At 44.7% G+C, this 13,965-nt stretch overlaps 1 protein-coding gene across 1 annotated transcript in view; it reads left to right on the top strand.

Annotated features, from left to right (window-relative positions):
- The window catches only part of POLE (DNA polymerase epsilon, catalytic subunit), a 128,357-nt gene that overhangs the window by 58,817 nt on the left and 55,575 nt on the right, over positions 1 to 13,965 (top strand). Inside the window, exons 22-25 of the mRNA XM_089652208.1 lie at positions 138 to 230; positions 7,851 to 7,995; positions 8,080 to 8,237; positions 8,448 to 8,643. Of these exons, the coding sequence (XP_089508334.1) occupies positions 138 to 230; positions 7,851 to 7,995; positions 8,080 to 8,237; positions 8,448 to 8,643 (592 nt within the window). The remainder of the gene's footprint in view (positions 1 to 137; positions 231 to 7,850; positions 7,996 to 8,079; positions 8,238 to 8,447; positions 8,644 to 13,965) is intronic.

Genomic DNA, 13,965 nt, shown 5'->3' with positions numbered 1-13,965 from the left:
AAGGCAACTATCTGCTGAACGTTTAGTTTTTTTCTCCTACTTGTAGCTGTAAATGACCAAAAAGCATTTAAAAATGTATTTATGCCATACGATTTAACATCCTGAAGACTTGTGACCTAAAATCTGTTATTTAACAGGGCTCGGTGGTACTCTATGGAAATGGCTGGTATTGTGTGCTATACAGGTGCTAATATTATCACACAGGCACGAGAACTGGTTGAACAGATTGGGTAAGTCCCATCCCCTGTCTCTTCATCCCCCAGACCTCTTCATTTTGTGTGCAATCTCAGTTGCTTTTTGTGAAAGAATGCTGCACTATGGGGTATAGATATCTTGCCTGCTTAATAAATGGACACTTCTAAGGCTGGACGCTTTGGTCTGGGCTACAGCAATCAGGTAATCTTTAGCTTAGTGCCTAAACCTGTGTGCAGATTAGAGTGTAGTTATTACTTGCAGAATCATATTTAAGTCATATTGCATAAAATCATGTTGGAAGTGAAGATTCGTTATCTTTTAGGTAACATTTAGAATTAAATGTGCTCAAAGTGGTATTAAACCCAAAAACAAAAATGGATTAAATTGCATCTTACCAATTCTTAGATTTGATGGCTGCATTCGTTTTTCTTTTTTCAAACCTTTTTTCATTTTATTTTCACCTGGTGATATGGCCGACAAGTCTGTTATTTTTCAACTTACTTTAACAGACCAAGCTGTCCAGACAAAGTAGCAGTTAGAGGGTAGGGGCAAACCATTTGGCACTGACGGGTTCTTACAACGGTCAGCTTTTATTCATTAATGTAACACCTTTATTTCAAAAGGGAGGAAAAAACTGTTTGTTGCATCTGCTTATAACGTGTGAGCTAGAGTTCAGCTTCAATTTGTTAGTCAAGTCCATTAAATCTGCTAGTCTAACACTACCCTCTCCCCACACTGACAATGCTGCTGTCCAAAGTTGTCTGCTTTACTACTTCATCCAGAATACAGAAACCTAAGACAGGAAGTGTTATTGGCCAGTTAATTAGGTGAAATAAAGAGGGGAAAAATAGCCTAAGAAACTAAAACAAATTGAGCTACCATTCTACAGACTGGTAAGCTGCAAGTTATTACATTTTTGATTTTGGGTTTAATATCTCTTTAAGCAGTACCCTGAAGATTTTTCTCATTCACTGAGGGATGTAGAAATTTAGAGACAGTTGTGTTTTACTGGCACCTACAAGCAGTTTTGGACACTGGTAAACACAAAAACAGTGGGCAGCCCCGTATAATTCCATCTATTCCCAGCATTCCTAAGTTATTTGCTACTGTCCTAGAAGGATGGACACCTTTCCCTTGCAATTATCTGCACTGGCAGCTCCTCAGCACTAGCTTTGAAGCTGGACCCTTCTGGACTGGACTATGGGGCTAGCCTGAAATGTGACTTTCAGGAGCTGGGCCCTGCTTTGTGACCTCTTCTAGACTTGAGTTTACGGTGCTAGCCATGGAGCACTTTCTGGGTCCAAAGTCTGTGACACAGCCCCTGGTCGGTCTCGGAACACTCAGGCAGCGTGGTGGGTTGAGCACCTTGAGTTGCCTTGTTCCTGAGGCTGCTGGGCACCATTTGAAAATCACATATCTTCACCGGGTTGCTGCAGCAGGGGTTAATGCTGAGGCACTGAGTGAAGTGTCCTGCACGCTCTGTGCTCTTTCCTGCTCTTCTGCTTAGAAGACACACTGCTCTCTGTTGCTGCTCCTGACTGCAAGTGACACTTAGATTTATATCTGCTGCCCACCTAAAGTGAATTGGTCATCTTCAACCACCTGAATTTTCTCCTGCTACCACCCAAGTATTCAAGGCCTGGCCTTGTACTCTGAGCTGTGTTGCCTATGCCTTGCAGTGCAGCATATCAAGGGTTGGGCTGCAGAACTGGCATACACAAAAGTACTTGCTTCATATACCCTTTAAGGGAGATCATCCCTTTGGAGCTCTTCTGGACTGCCTTATCAAGGATATAATCAGGGGCAAGAGTACCCTTATGGTCCAACCAAAAAGCCTAGGTCTTAACCCAGGAAGACACATTTCTGATTGGAGGTCATAAACAGTTCCTTTCATTACATCAAAGGCTAGTACTCAGTCTGCCCGCTAACCCTGAAGTCCCCTACACCCTTGGATAAGCCTTCCTCAGCGTTAAGGAGCTCCCTCTATTTTAAAATGTAGGGGGACATCTGTTATGCTGGCGGCCCAAATGTCTGCAAAGGCTATCCAGATGTTTGGGTGAAGGAGGTGGTTTTCAGAGGCTACAAGCTGGAATTCTGCTCTCGGCCCCTTTTTAATGGTTCATGCCTGAAAACCTGCCTATGTCATCACACAGATTATTAGATCTCAAAGTAGTCCTTGCAGGTCTACCCGAGCAAAATGGGTTATCTGTCTTTTACCAGCCCAATGGTTTTAGGGTTTCCACTCCCAACCTGTTTACAGTTTTACAGTTCCCAAACCCAAAGGAGTTATCTGTCCTATCTTGGATTCCAAGGCCATATACGTCTTTATTCAGGTTCAGAAATTCTGCTTGGAAGTTACCAGGTCTGTCATAGCCTCTTTCCATAGAGGGATATTTCTGGCCTTTGTGGACATATTGCATGTCCCCTTTTTGTTTAGTTTTTTTTCTTTTTACTCATCAGCGGTACCTTTTGCTTTGGGTCTTCAGCCTTTCCAGTTTGTGGCCTCTTGTCCACACCGTGAATGTTTGGCCCCACTGCTTGCTTTGCTCTTCTCCCAGGGCATCCCCACTGTGGGATATCTGAACAAATTCCTACTGAGGGAACAGTCTGCAAAAGTTCTGGCTGACAATGTGCATGCAGTTAAGACTTTGTGAAGGTTTGGTTAGGTCAGGTCCTGAACCTTCAGAAGTCAAAGCTGGAATCGCCTCATCGTGTTGGTGCAGGGGACTTGGACATCAGAGGAATATTATCTCTTGAGCAACATTCTGTAACTTTAAGCCAATTGGTTTTCCCTGCAAAACTGGACACCTCGACTGGAGGGTCGTCTGATCAAGATTTAGTCGGTTCAAAACCTGCAAAGCCAGCCATCTCATGTGGAAGATATACTTTGCTTGATGCAAGAAAAGGAACTTTCATCCCAGAAAATGTTCTGTGGAATGAATCCTGGCCTTCCAAGTTTTACGAGGTGAGTGTTCAAGGCCTCCTCTCATGCCATGTTTTAGGGGTAAGGTACTTCAGGTTGCTCTTTGAACTGCATGCTGTCCAGTTTTGTTGTCTTCTTCTGGGTCTATTAGTGTTTTGTTGCTGTTGCCCACCCCTTTGTTGCACTGTTTTTGGGTGTCCCAACAGTCTCTGAATTCCTGAGTCCCTCAATGAACAAAAAAGAAAATGGGATTTTTGTACTTACCGTGAAATCAATTTTTTGTATTCCATTGAGGGACACAGGTCCCAACTCTTTGTGGTTGATTTACTAAAGCTGCAGAGCGGAAAATCTGGTGCAGCTCTGCACAGAAACCAATTGACCAAAATTGAACAAGCTGAAATTAGAAGCTGATATGCTTAGCTGCGCCAGATTTTGCACTCTAGTTTTGGTAAATCTATCGCTTTGTGTCTGATCATGCTGTGTCTGAGGCATGTGTGGGAGTAGGGGTTATGCAAGTCTAGCCACTGCTTTAACAGTGTCGAAATCCTCCTGTAAGCAGCCAGTGAAATGTAGGCAACCTCAATGAGCTCCAAGAAATGGTTTCTACAGCAAGAACAAAAATCCCTGTCTTGACTTACAGTACTTCTGAACAACAGCAGTACCTGCCATGCCCTGGCATTCTTGTGCCTTGAGCTGTATATCTGCAGAATTAGATAATGTAAATAACTGTGCCTTTGATTGCTATTCTCCATAGATTTTCTGATGTTACTACCATGTTGCTCCCTGTTTTTTCTTTGCACTGCTTCTGCTTGATTCTGTGCTACCTCTCCAGCTGTCCAACTGTGGCTGGGAAAGAAGCAAGTGAAGCTTGTGCTCCATTAGTTTCAGTTGAGGGCAGGGGAGACATCAGAGGTCTAATCATTTAACTCCCCTATATGCAAGCACATACAAACATCAACAAATGTGTCGGAGGAGCCTATGTATGAAAACATTGATTTGCACTACACGTTTCGGCTGTGACGGACCGCCTGGCACCCCACTTGGGTGATTCCATCAGAAAACTGCTTCCTCACCATTAGAACACAGGACCAAGGTATTATAGCTGGGCATTGCACCAAAGGACTAGACAGCACTAGCTTAGGTGCAACTGGAACTGTTTATTGAACTGAAATACAGGTTTTTATACACTTTAGGCTTAGAAGCAGTCCCTACACAAATTATGATTAGGTAACAAGGGCAAGTTGACACCAAACTAATCCCATCATGTAGGACCAAAGAATAGGTGACTCAATTAACTCAGCAATGGGACAAACACATCACACTTTAATAAACAGATTACAAAAGATTATAACACAAAACTTCAGCATCAGGTTGTTTTGAGCTGATTATACACTGCTCAAAAAAATTAAAGGAACACTTTTCACTCAGAGTATAGCATCAAGTCAATGAAACTCCTGGGATATTGATCTGGTCAATTAAGTAGCAGAAAGGGTTGTTAATCAGTTTCAGCTGCTTTGGTGTTAATGAAATTAACAACAGGTGCACTAGATGGGCAACAATGAGATGACCCCCAAAACAGGAATGGTTTTACAGGTGGAGGCCACTGACATTTTTTTTCCTACTCATCTTTTTTGACTGTTTTTCACTAGTTCTGCATTTGGCTAGGGTCATTGTCACTACTGGTAGCATGAGGCGATACCTGGAACCCTACAGAGGTTGCACAGGCAGTCCAACTCCTCCAGGATGGCACATCAATATGTGCCATTGCCAGAAGGTTTGCTGTGTCTACCAGCACAGTCTCAAGAGCATGGAGGAGAGTCCAGGAGACAGGCAGTTACTCTAGGAGGGCTGGGCAGGGGCGTAAATGGTCCTTAACTCATCAGCAGGACCGGTATCTGCACCTTTGTGCAAAGAGGAATAGGATGAGCACTGCCAGAGCTCTACAAAATGACCTCCAGCAGGCCACTGGGGAGAATGTCTCTGACCCAACAATCAAAAACAAACTTCATGAGGTTGGCCTGAGGGCCTGACATCCTCTAGTTGGCCCTGTACTCACTGCCCGGCACCATCGAGCTCGATTGGCATTTGCCATTGAACACCAGAATTGGCAGGTCCGCATCAGGCCCTGTGCTTTTCAAAGATGAGAGCAGAGAGCACATGCAACAGATGTGAAAGGGTCTGGAGAAGCTGCCGAGAACGTTATGCTGCCTATAACATCGTTCAGCATGACTGTTTTGGTAGTGGGTCAGTGAAGGTCTGTGGAGACATATCCTTGGAGGGACGCACAGACCTCTAGAGGCTAGACAATGGCACCCTGACTGCCATTTGGTATTGAGATGAAATTCTTGGACCAATTATCAGACCCTACACTGGTGCAGTGGGTCCTGGGTTCCTCTGGGTGCATGACAATGCCGAGCCTCATGTGGTGAGAGTATGCAGGCAGTTCCTGGAGGATGAAGGAATTGATACTATTGAATGGCTCCCACAGACACACCTCTGGGATATTATAGCTCAATTCGATGATGCCAGGTTGCACCTCAGACTGTCCAGGAGCTCAGTGATGCCCTGTCACTTTATCTGGGGACCCCACATCCTCCGCTCTGGCTGACTGTTGGGGAGGGACGATGACCACCTCCTCTCCCAGACTGGATCTGCCGCTGGAAAGGTGAGCTAGTTGCTCCATTTCCCGTACCCTCAACTGGCTGCGGGGATGACATTTCTCTGGTACTGTCTCCTTGGTGTACAGATCCTTGCTGGGGAGGGAAAACGGTTTCCTGTGCTCTGGCTCACTGTTGGGGAGGGAGGATGATCACCTCCTCTCCCCTCCCAGACTGTGGAGGACAACCACCTCCTTTCCCTGGTCCTTTGCCTGCCGCTGGGCAGTGAGGATGACCACCTCCTCTCCCGGACTGTGGAACTGCCGCAGGGGAGATAAACTGCTGACGACTACTTCATGAGGTTCCCGTGTCGCTGTAGGTGTTGGGCACTGGTAGTAGACCCTCTGTCCTGTTGCCAGTGCTTCTGCTGGAACTGTATGGGCAGAGACTGGCGGTACCGTGCCCCGCTGCCAGCGCTTCAGCTGGGGTTAGGAGTTCCACTGTACCAGCCTGCTGCTGGGGAGAAGGGCTGCCCGCCCTGGATTTTTGAAAGTGGCGGTGGTGCTCTGCCCTGCTGCCAGCTCTTCCGCTGGGAAGTAAAATGAGAATTTATTGGTCGTGCACAAATCCTCCAAGGCCACCGATTGTTGTAGGCAGAGGTCAGCAGCACTCTGCCTCGATACCAGCTCTTCTGGAGGCTCACTGGGTTGTTCCTCCTCAGCAGAAAAGTCTATTAAATCCCCAGTCTCTGGAGCTGTTGGCTGAACATGGTCTCACTATATCTGTCCCAGGAACACAGGAGATGTTACCGGTGCTGGGCAGAGGCTTGCAGAGGTCTGCCCTCTTGCCTGCACTTCCATTGAAAGCTCAGTATATGTTACATCCTCTGATGAACAGTCAATTTTTCTGCTTTCTGGGATCTGTAGCTGGGTAGTGAGGGCAATTTCCTTCTCTTCCGGGTCCTTGAACTGCCACTGGGGAGATGAGCTGTGCGCTCCATCTCTCATAGCAAACAAAGGATTTCCCAGCAACACTTACCAGCCAGCCTGCAAAACAAGCAATTTGGCCCTGTCTAACAGTTTGTGTTAAAAACAGAGGTTTTGTTTGCACACCTTTGCAAATACGTGCGTAAGCCACAGTCCCACATCAAGGGTGCTCTGTATACTGTGGACCTAACTAAAATTTCCAAAGCCTCCATAGTAGGAGCACATGTTTTAATGGATAGGTTAAGGGCAGATGTGCAGTCAATGCTGGTTTGGGCACAGAGAGCCAAAATCTGTATCCTGGTCCTCCAGTTCTCAGAGACAGTGTGTTTCTGGGACACATAGACTTGAATCTGAAGTAAAGGTCCCCCCAGGCACACACCTCCCAGAGAATAGAGCCCACTCAGATGCCAGGGCCCATGGTCACTAGGTAAGAGCCTAGCCTGCAGTCCCCTCCAAAAGCCCCTGTCCCGGTTTGGTCTGTCACACCAGCATCATTTTACTATTAATGCTAAACCAAAGACCCACAAACGATTTTAAAGCACCTATGGAAAGTTTTGTGTACTGAAGTTTGCTGCAGTTTCCCAGGTGCTTGGAATTTTAAGGCTTATCTTATTTGGTATGTGTTTACTTGGCACAACCTCATCTTTTGTTTTACCAAAAAGGGCAATATATTGTGTTTGTGTGCATTAAAATTTTGTTTGTTTTTATTAATTTTTTACTGAAAGTTTGCCATTTGATAAATCATTGTGTGACTTAAATTGCAACTACCATCATTCTATTCTTTTGGATCTCTACTTTCAGAAAATATATCATGCTTGGAGGTGTTTTTACTAATCTTCATGCTTAAAATTCGCTTTTAACGTGTGCAGACACTAAAAGAATTAAGGCTTTTAATGGAGTGGCACACTAGTGGTTTATCCTTCAGCAGAACCCACACCAAATTTGGGCGTCTTTGGGCCTATCTGCTTTATTATCTGTTTCTTTTATGCTTTCACATCTGTCTCATTTTGCCTCTCTATTCTGTGTTCTCTATTCTTGCTCTGTCTCTCTGTATTGGATAGCTGCATCTTTTGGGAAGAATGTTAGCTGATAAAATGCTTTTCTTCAGTATGTTTCATTTAAATGTAATGTTTCCTTGTGTTTTTTCAGGAGGCCACTTGAGCTGGATACAGATGGGATCTGGTGTGTTTTGCCAAACAGCTTTCCTGAGAACTTTGTTATCAAATCCACAAATGCCAAAAAGCCTAAAGTGACAATATCCTACCCTGGAGCTATGCTCAATATCTTGGTGAAGGTGAAGTGCTTGTTGATGCAAGGTACATTTCATTAGAAAAAGATACTGGTATGCCACAGGACATGATTGTCTCTTCTTTTTCAGGAAGGATTTACAAATCATCAGTACCAGGAACTTGTTGATCCAGCTAATCTGACCTATGTAACACGTTCTGAGAATAGTATTTTCTTTGAGGTTGATGGGCCATATCTAGCCATGATCCTTCCTGCATCCAAAGAGGAGGGGAAAAAGCTGAAGAAGAGGTAAGTTAATTAGCGCTTTCCATTTGGTAGTGGAAGTTTTTGGGGGCTTTTTTTTGGGGGGGAGGGGGATTCAAGCTTGTAACCAAATCCACTTTCTATACCTGGGACATGGTCCCTTATTTTCTTTATTTCTCTCTTTATCATTTAGCAAGAATCATTCATATGCATAGAAATAACCATTAGATATTAAATGTGTTCACTTCTCTTTAGATATGCTGTATTTAATGAGGATGGCTCACTTGCTGAGCTCAAAGGTTTTGAAGTGAAACGTCGAGGTGAGCTGCAGCTTATCAAGATCTTCCAGTCATCCGTGTTTGAGGCTTTCCTCAAGGGCAGTACACTAGAAGAAGTTTATGCATCAGTAGCTAAAGTTGCAGATTACTGGCTGGATGTTTTGTATAGCAAGGTGGGTGACACAATGATTCTCTTGTTAATAACAATGGTGAAATGAACATCCTACGTTAACCACTTCAACCCCTTAGGATGTACCTGTACGTCCTCGGTTAATGTGGCTGTATCAGGATCATGGCTGCAGCCATGATTCCAGTACCAAAAATGTCACTCGATCACTTCTACAGGGCACAAAATCCCTTGTGGTGGCAATAAAGTTGATAAAAAATTAATAAAATGTTTAAAATAGAAAAAAAAAATTACTGACCCCCTGTTCCTGTAATATTGAATATGTAACGAAATATACAAAGTTTAAACTAGGAACCTAGATGAGACTATCAACTTATACAATTTATAACTTTATAATTATATTAAAGTGATTCTAGAGGTTGTGTGTTATTTAAAAAAATAAATGTTTTATACTTACCTGCTCTGACCCTCCCCAATCTTACTCTTTTTGTGTACCCTGCCAACAGTCCTGGCTCCTAGCCCTGCTGAGTGCTCCAAGCCGCTCCTAAGCTGCCCTCCTGTGAATGGCAATGTCCATTCACATGCAGCAATGCTTGACTCCGCCCCCTGCTCTCTCCTCATTGGCTCTCTGGCTTTGATTGATAGCCAGACAGAGCCAATGGCTCCCACTACTATGTGATCCAATGAGGAGAGAGAGACTCTGGAGAGCCACTGCTCTCATGCACATCGCTGGATCAAGATTGGGCTCAGGTAAGTAAAAATGAAGGGGGGGAGAGCTGCACCCTTAAGGTTTTTTACCTTAATGCATAGAATGCATCAAGGTAAAAATTTGTGGTTCTAAAGGCTGAAGGTTTTTTTGAGTCCTAGTCCAATCCATGACTCGCTTTCCCTGTGTAAAAGCACAAGGAAGGTATGGAGACAAAAATGAGCATAACTGGAGCAGGTCTACAACTGAAAGAGCTAACTGTATTCCTTTGCACACAGCAAATAAAGATACACCTTGCTGATCTATACCGTTGTGCCTGCTTTTCCAGTGGACTAACTACAAGGTGTCAGATTTGTGATAAAAAAAAATGTCTGCATGGCCAAGTTGCTTTTGGAGTCCATTTTCCCCACATCTTTTTATAACCTATGGTGTGTACAGTATATATAGGTGTATTTAGTGACTGCTGTTAGCTTTTAATTACTGTGCTACCAGTCAAAGTCTCACAGACCTGCATAAACATTAGCACAGTCCATCAAAAATTAAACCCTTCCATTACAGATGCTCTTCTGCATACAGCCTACCTTTAAAAAGTAACTTCATTCAGCTATCATCTATTGAGACAAATAAACCTTTTGGTCAAGATTATGTGAAGTCAGCTGTATAAAATTTACAATATAGCGTACATATTAAAATGGTCAGGAGTAGTTAAAGCAGACAGCAGGAATATATCGAGCAAGCTCAGACTCAGGATTTTCTTGGTGGGGCTCCATGGTGCGGTAGCTCTTCTCCTCCTGCGCTCAAGAGGCATCCACTGATTTGTACAATATTTCATGTCTGCTCCTTTTTTTTTTGTCTTGTCTTGTCTTCCCTGTCATCAGACTCTTCCCCACTCTATCCTATTTTGGGGAATCCCCATTTTGAACCGGGCCTCCTTCATGGTCCCTTTTATGTCTTTATTCCGTTCGGGGAGATTTCTGGCCTCTCATTTTATAATTAATGGCTCTTGGCCTTCTCTGTGCCCCGGCAGGTCCTTTCAACTTGCATTACTGTAAGGCCTTTCAAATGAGACATTTCTTGAGTTCTCTTCACCCTCCCGCCAGTTTTCGACACCAGCTTACTATATTGGAGGGCTTTTGTTCTGATGAGGGGGCTCTACCCCATGTTCTTTCTAAAGTTTATAACTTACTCCTGACACCCTCGCCGGGCTTTACCTCCTCATATCTCCTGAAGTGGGAATCAGACCTTGGGAAACCCTTTTCGGAGACACAGCGGTCTTCTATCCTTTTACTCTCGCTGAAGTCATCTTCGTGCACAAGACTGCAGGAGAGCAACTTTAAGATATTGTCCCGTTGGTATAGAACTCCTGTGGTGTTGCGGAAGCTTTCTCCCTCCAACTCCAGTCTTTGCTGGAGATGCCAGGAAGCGGAGGAAACACTTCTCCATATATTCTGGTCATGCTCGCGGCTTGTGCACTATTGGGAGGGGGTGCTTCAGGTTATCCAAAAATTCACAGACTATTCCGTGCCTATGGATCCAGCATTTTTTCTGTTCCATGTCATCCGATATATCACTTAAGGCTTATAAGCGATCGGTTGTGCTTCATCTAATGAATGCGGCTAAGTTCTGCATTTCTCTATGTTGGCGGAAGATGCATTCTCCCTCTCTGGGGCTCTGGTTATGTACAGTTGAGGAAATTAACCATATGGAAGATTTGATGCTAACGCATCAACATAAGCGTGATGTCTACTCAAAAACATGGACTTTGTGGAACTTGTTTTTTTACTCGGAAGAGGGGAGGTCTCTTGGGAGAGGACTAATAGTGCCCAAGACAGGTTGGAGGAATCCCACCTCTCTCCATCTCCTTTGCTGCATGTTTTTGTAGGCACTAGGTGCTAAGCTCCTGCTCAGCCTGTAGGGCTTGGAGCCAGAAGTTGAGTAACCCCTCTGCAAAGCCTTCTGTATGAAGGCACGCCCCAACTTTTACAGCTTGGGCCTGATTATGTATCCGGACAGGTCCTTGGGTAGTTTGCCTCTTCGGTCCCTCAGTGCAGAGGATACCACTTTTTTGTCCACAGGGTAACCTCCTGTCCCTGGCACCTGCTTAAGTTGCCCTTCGCTTATGTGTTACTGCACAAAACAATGCAACTTTCCCTGTTTCTGTGGGATCTCTACAATCTGGGTCCTCCTATGTCCAAATGGGTTTCGACTTGCAACCCATTCAGACTCTCCCTTTCCCAAAAGGATCCTCCGTCCTTAATTTCTGTTAAACCATGTTTGGTACAGGGTACCCCTCAGCATGCTTCCTTGCTGTAGAGAATTTCTGACTTACAGGGTCGATCAGGACCTGTTCTGGCTGTGGTTTACCTTAACAAGGACCTGGTCATTCAGCGTCCTTTGGAAGCACCTGCTACCTCCTCAAAGCATTAGCCTTTGTTTTCTCCCTAATGCCATTTTGTGTCATCCCCCCTGTTGGAGATAGAGTACGTCCAGAGGACTTAATGGGACCTGATGATTTGGGCTTAGGTCCTCCGTCTATGGCTGTTCAACAGCCTCTTGAGGAAGATTCCCCAAATATCTCCCCTTGTTCTACCCTTAACCTCGTGAATGCTCTTGGCAGCGAGGCTAAATTACCTGTTTCTCACATCACAGCTTTGGATAAGAACAAACAATTACTCCAGTGCTCAAAAGGACAGTGATAATAGTGTAGGATCTATGTTTTCTCCGGGACAATGCTTTAGCAGTGCAGCCTTCATCAGACAGGGGAATCCAACCATATACTGCAAAAGAATACATGGGGCACAAACACTAGTGCGTTTATTAAAAGATACTAAATAGCCGCTTACATACTCACAAAGAACAGAAGTAATACGCATAACAGTTTCCGATGGTCAACCAGCGTGGCACCAGGTTTCCAACTATTGGTGATGTTGCAAGCTAACGTGTTTCAATTACTCATCCCTTTCCACAGGGCTCAAGCCAACAAATGTTTGCCTCCCCATATATGTACCAGGCACCCTAGAGCTTCACCCTCTATTAGGCAGGGTTTTGCAGCATCAGATAAGGTCACTCCGGAAAAATAATACTTTTTTTTGTATAGAACAAACCTTCAATTTGATTAAAAATGAACAAATCCATTCATGGCATTCTCTCACAGTGAACGTGCACTTACAATCCCAGGTGAATTAACCAACTGATCCCAGCAGTACGTTATCTCACCCATGATGTATATCACTGCACAAAAAGAGGCAAAGCAGTTACAATGGCCCCGGGCACACTCACCACTATGGTGTGCACACCTGTCAACAGGAAGAGCGTCACGTCAGTTCCATAAGCCAGCAGGAAGCGAATGCAGACCATGACATCACCATAAGTCGAAACAATGTGCTCTACGCTGAAGCACAAGATGTCTGACAGGGGAAGAGGGGGGTTGGAGTCTTTATATACAGTATCTCACAGAAATGAGTACACCCCTCACATTTTTGTAAATATTTTATTCGATCTTTTCATGTGACAACACTGAAGAAATGACACTTTGCTACAATGTAAAGTAGTGAGTGTACAGCTTGTATAACAGTGTAAATTTTGCTTTCCCCTCAAAATAACTCAACACACAGCCATTAATGTCTAAACCGCTGGCAACAAAAGTGAATACACCCCTAAGTGAAAATGTCCAAATTGGGCCCAAAGTGTCAATATATTGTGTGGCCACCATTATTTTCCAGCACTACCTTAACTCTCTTGGGTATGGAATTCACCAGAGCTTCACAGGTTGCCACTGGAGTCCTCTTCCAGTCCTCCATGATGAAATCATGGCGCTGGTGGGTGTTAAGAGACCTTGTGGTCCCCCACCTTCTGTTTGAGGATGCCCCACAGATGCTCAATATAGGGTTTAGGTCTGGAGACATGCTTGGCCAGTCCATCATCTTTGCCCTCAGCTTCTTTATCAAGGCAGTGGTTGTCTTGGAGATGTGTTTGGGGTCGTTATCATGTTGGAATACTGTCCTGCGGTCCAGTCGCCGAAGAAAGGGGATCATGTTCTGCTTCAGTATATCACAGTACATGTTGGCATTCATGGTTCCCTCAATGAATTGTAGCTCCCCAGTGCCGGCAGCACTCATGCAGCCCCAGACCATGACACTCCCACCACCATGATTGACTGTAGGCAAGACACACTTGTCTTTGTATTCCTCACCTAGTTTCCGCCACACACGTTTGACACCATCTGAACCAAATAAGTTTATCTTGGTCCCATCAGACCACAGGACACGGTTCCAGTAATTCATGTCCTTAGTCTGCTTGTCTTCAGCAAACTGTTTGTGGGCTTTCTTGTGCATCATCTTTAGAAGAGGCTTCCTTCTGGGACAACAGCCATGCAGACCAATTTGATGCAGTGTGCGGCGTATGGTCTGAGCACTGACAGGCTGAACCCCCACCCCTTCAACCTCTGCAACAATGCTGGCAGCACTCATATGTCTATTTCCCAAAGACAATCTCTGGATATGACGCTGAGCATGTGCACTCAACGTCTTTGGTCAACCATGGCGAGGCCTGTTCTGAGTGGTACCTGTACTGTTAAACCGCTGTATGGTCTTGGCCACCGTGCTGCAGCTCAGTTTCAGGGTCTTGGCAATCTTCTTATAGCTTAGGCCATCTTTATGTAGA

The sequence above is a fragment of the Staurois parvus genome, unplaced genomic scaffold, assembly GCF_062004578.1.
Source record: "Staurois parvus isolate SC_StPar_1 unplaced genomic scaffold, SC_StPar_1.0 ptg000673l, whole genome shotgun sequence".
NCBI lineage: Eukaryota > Metazoa > Chordata > Amphibia > Anura > Ranidae > Staurois > Staurois parvus.
This window is presented reverse-complemented; position numbering and strand designations above follow the sequence as displayed.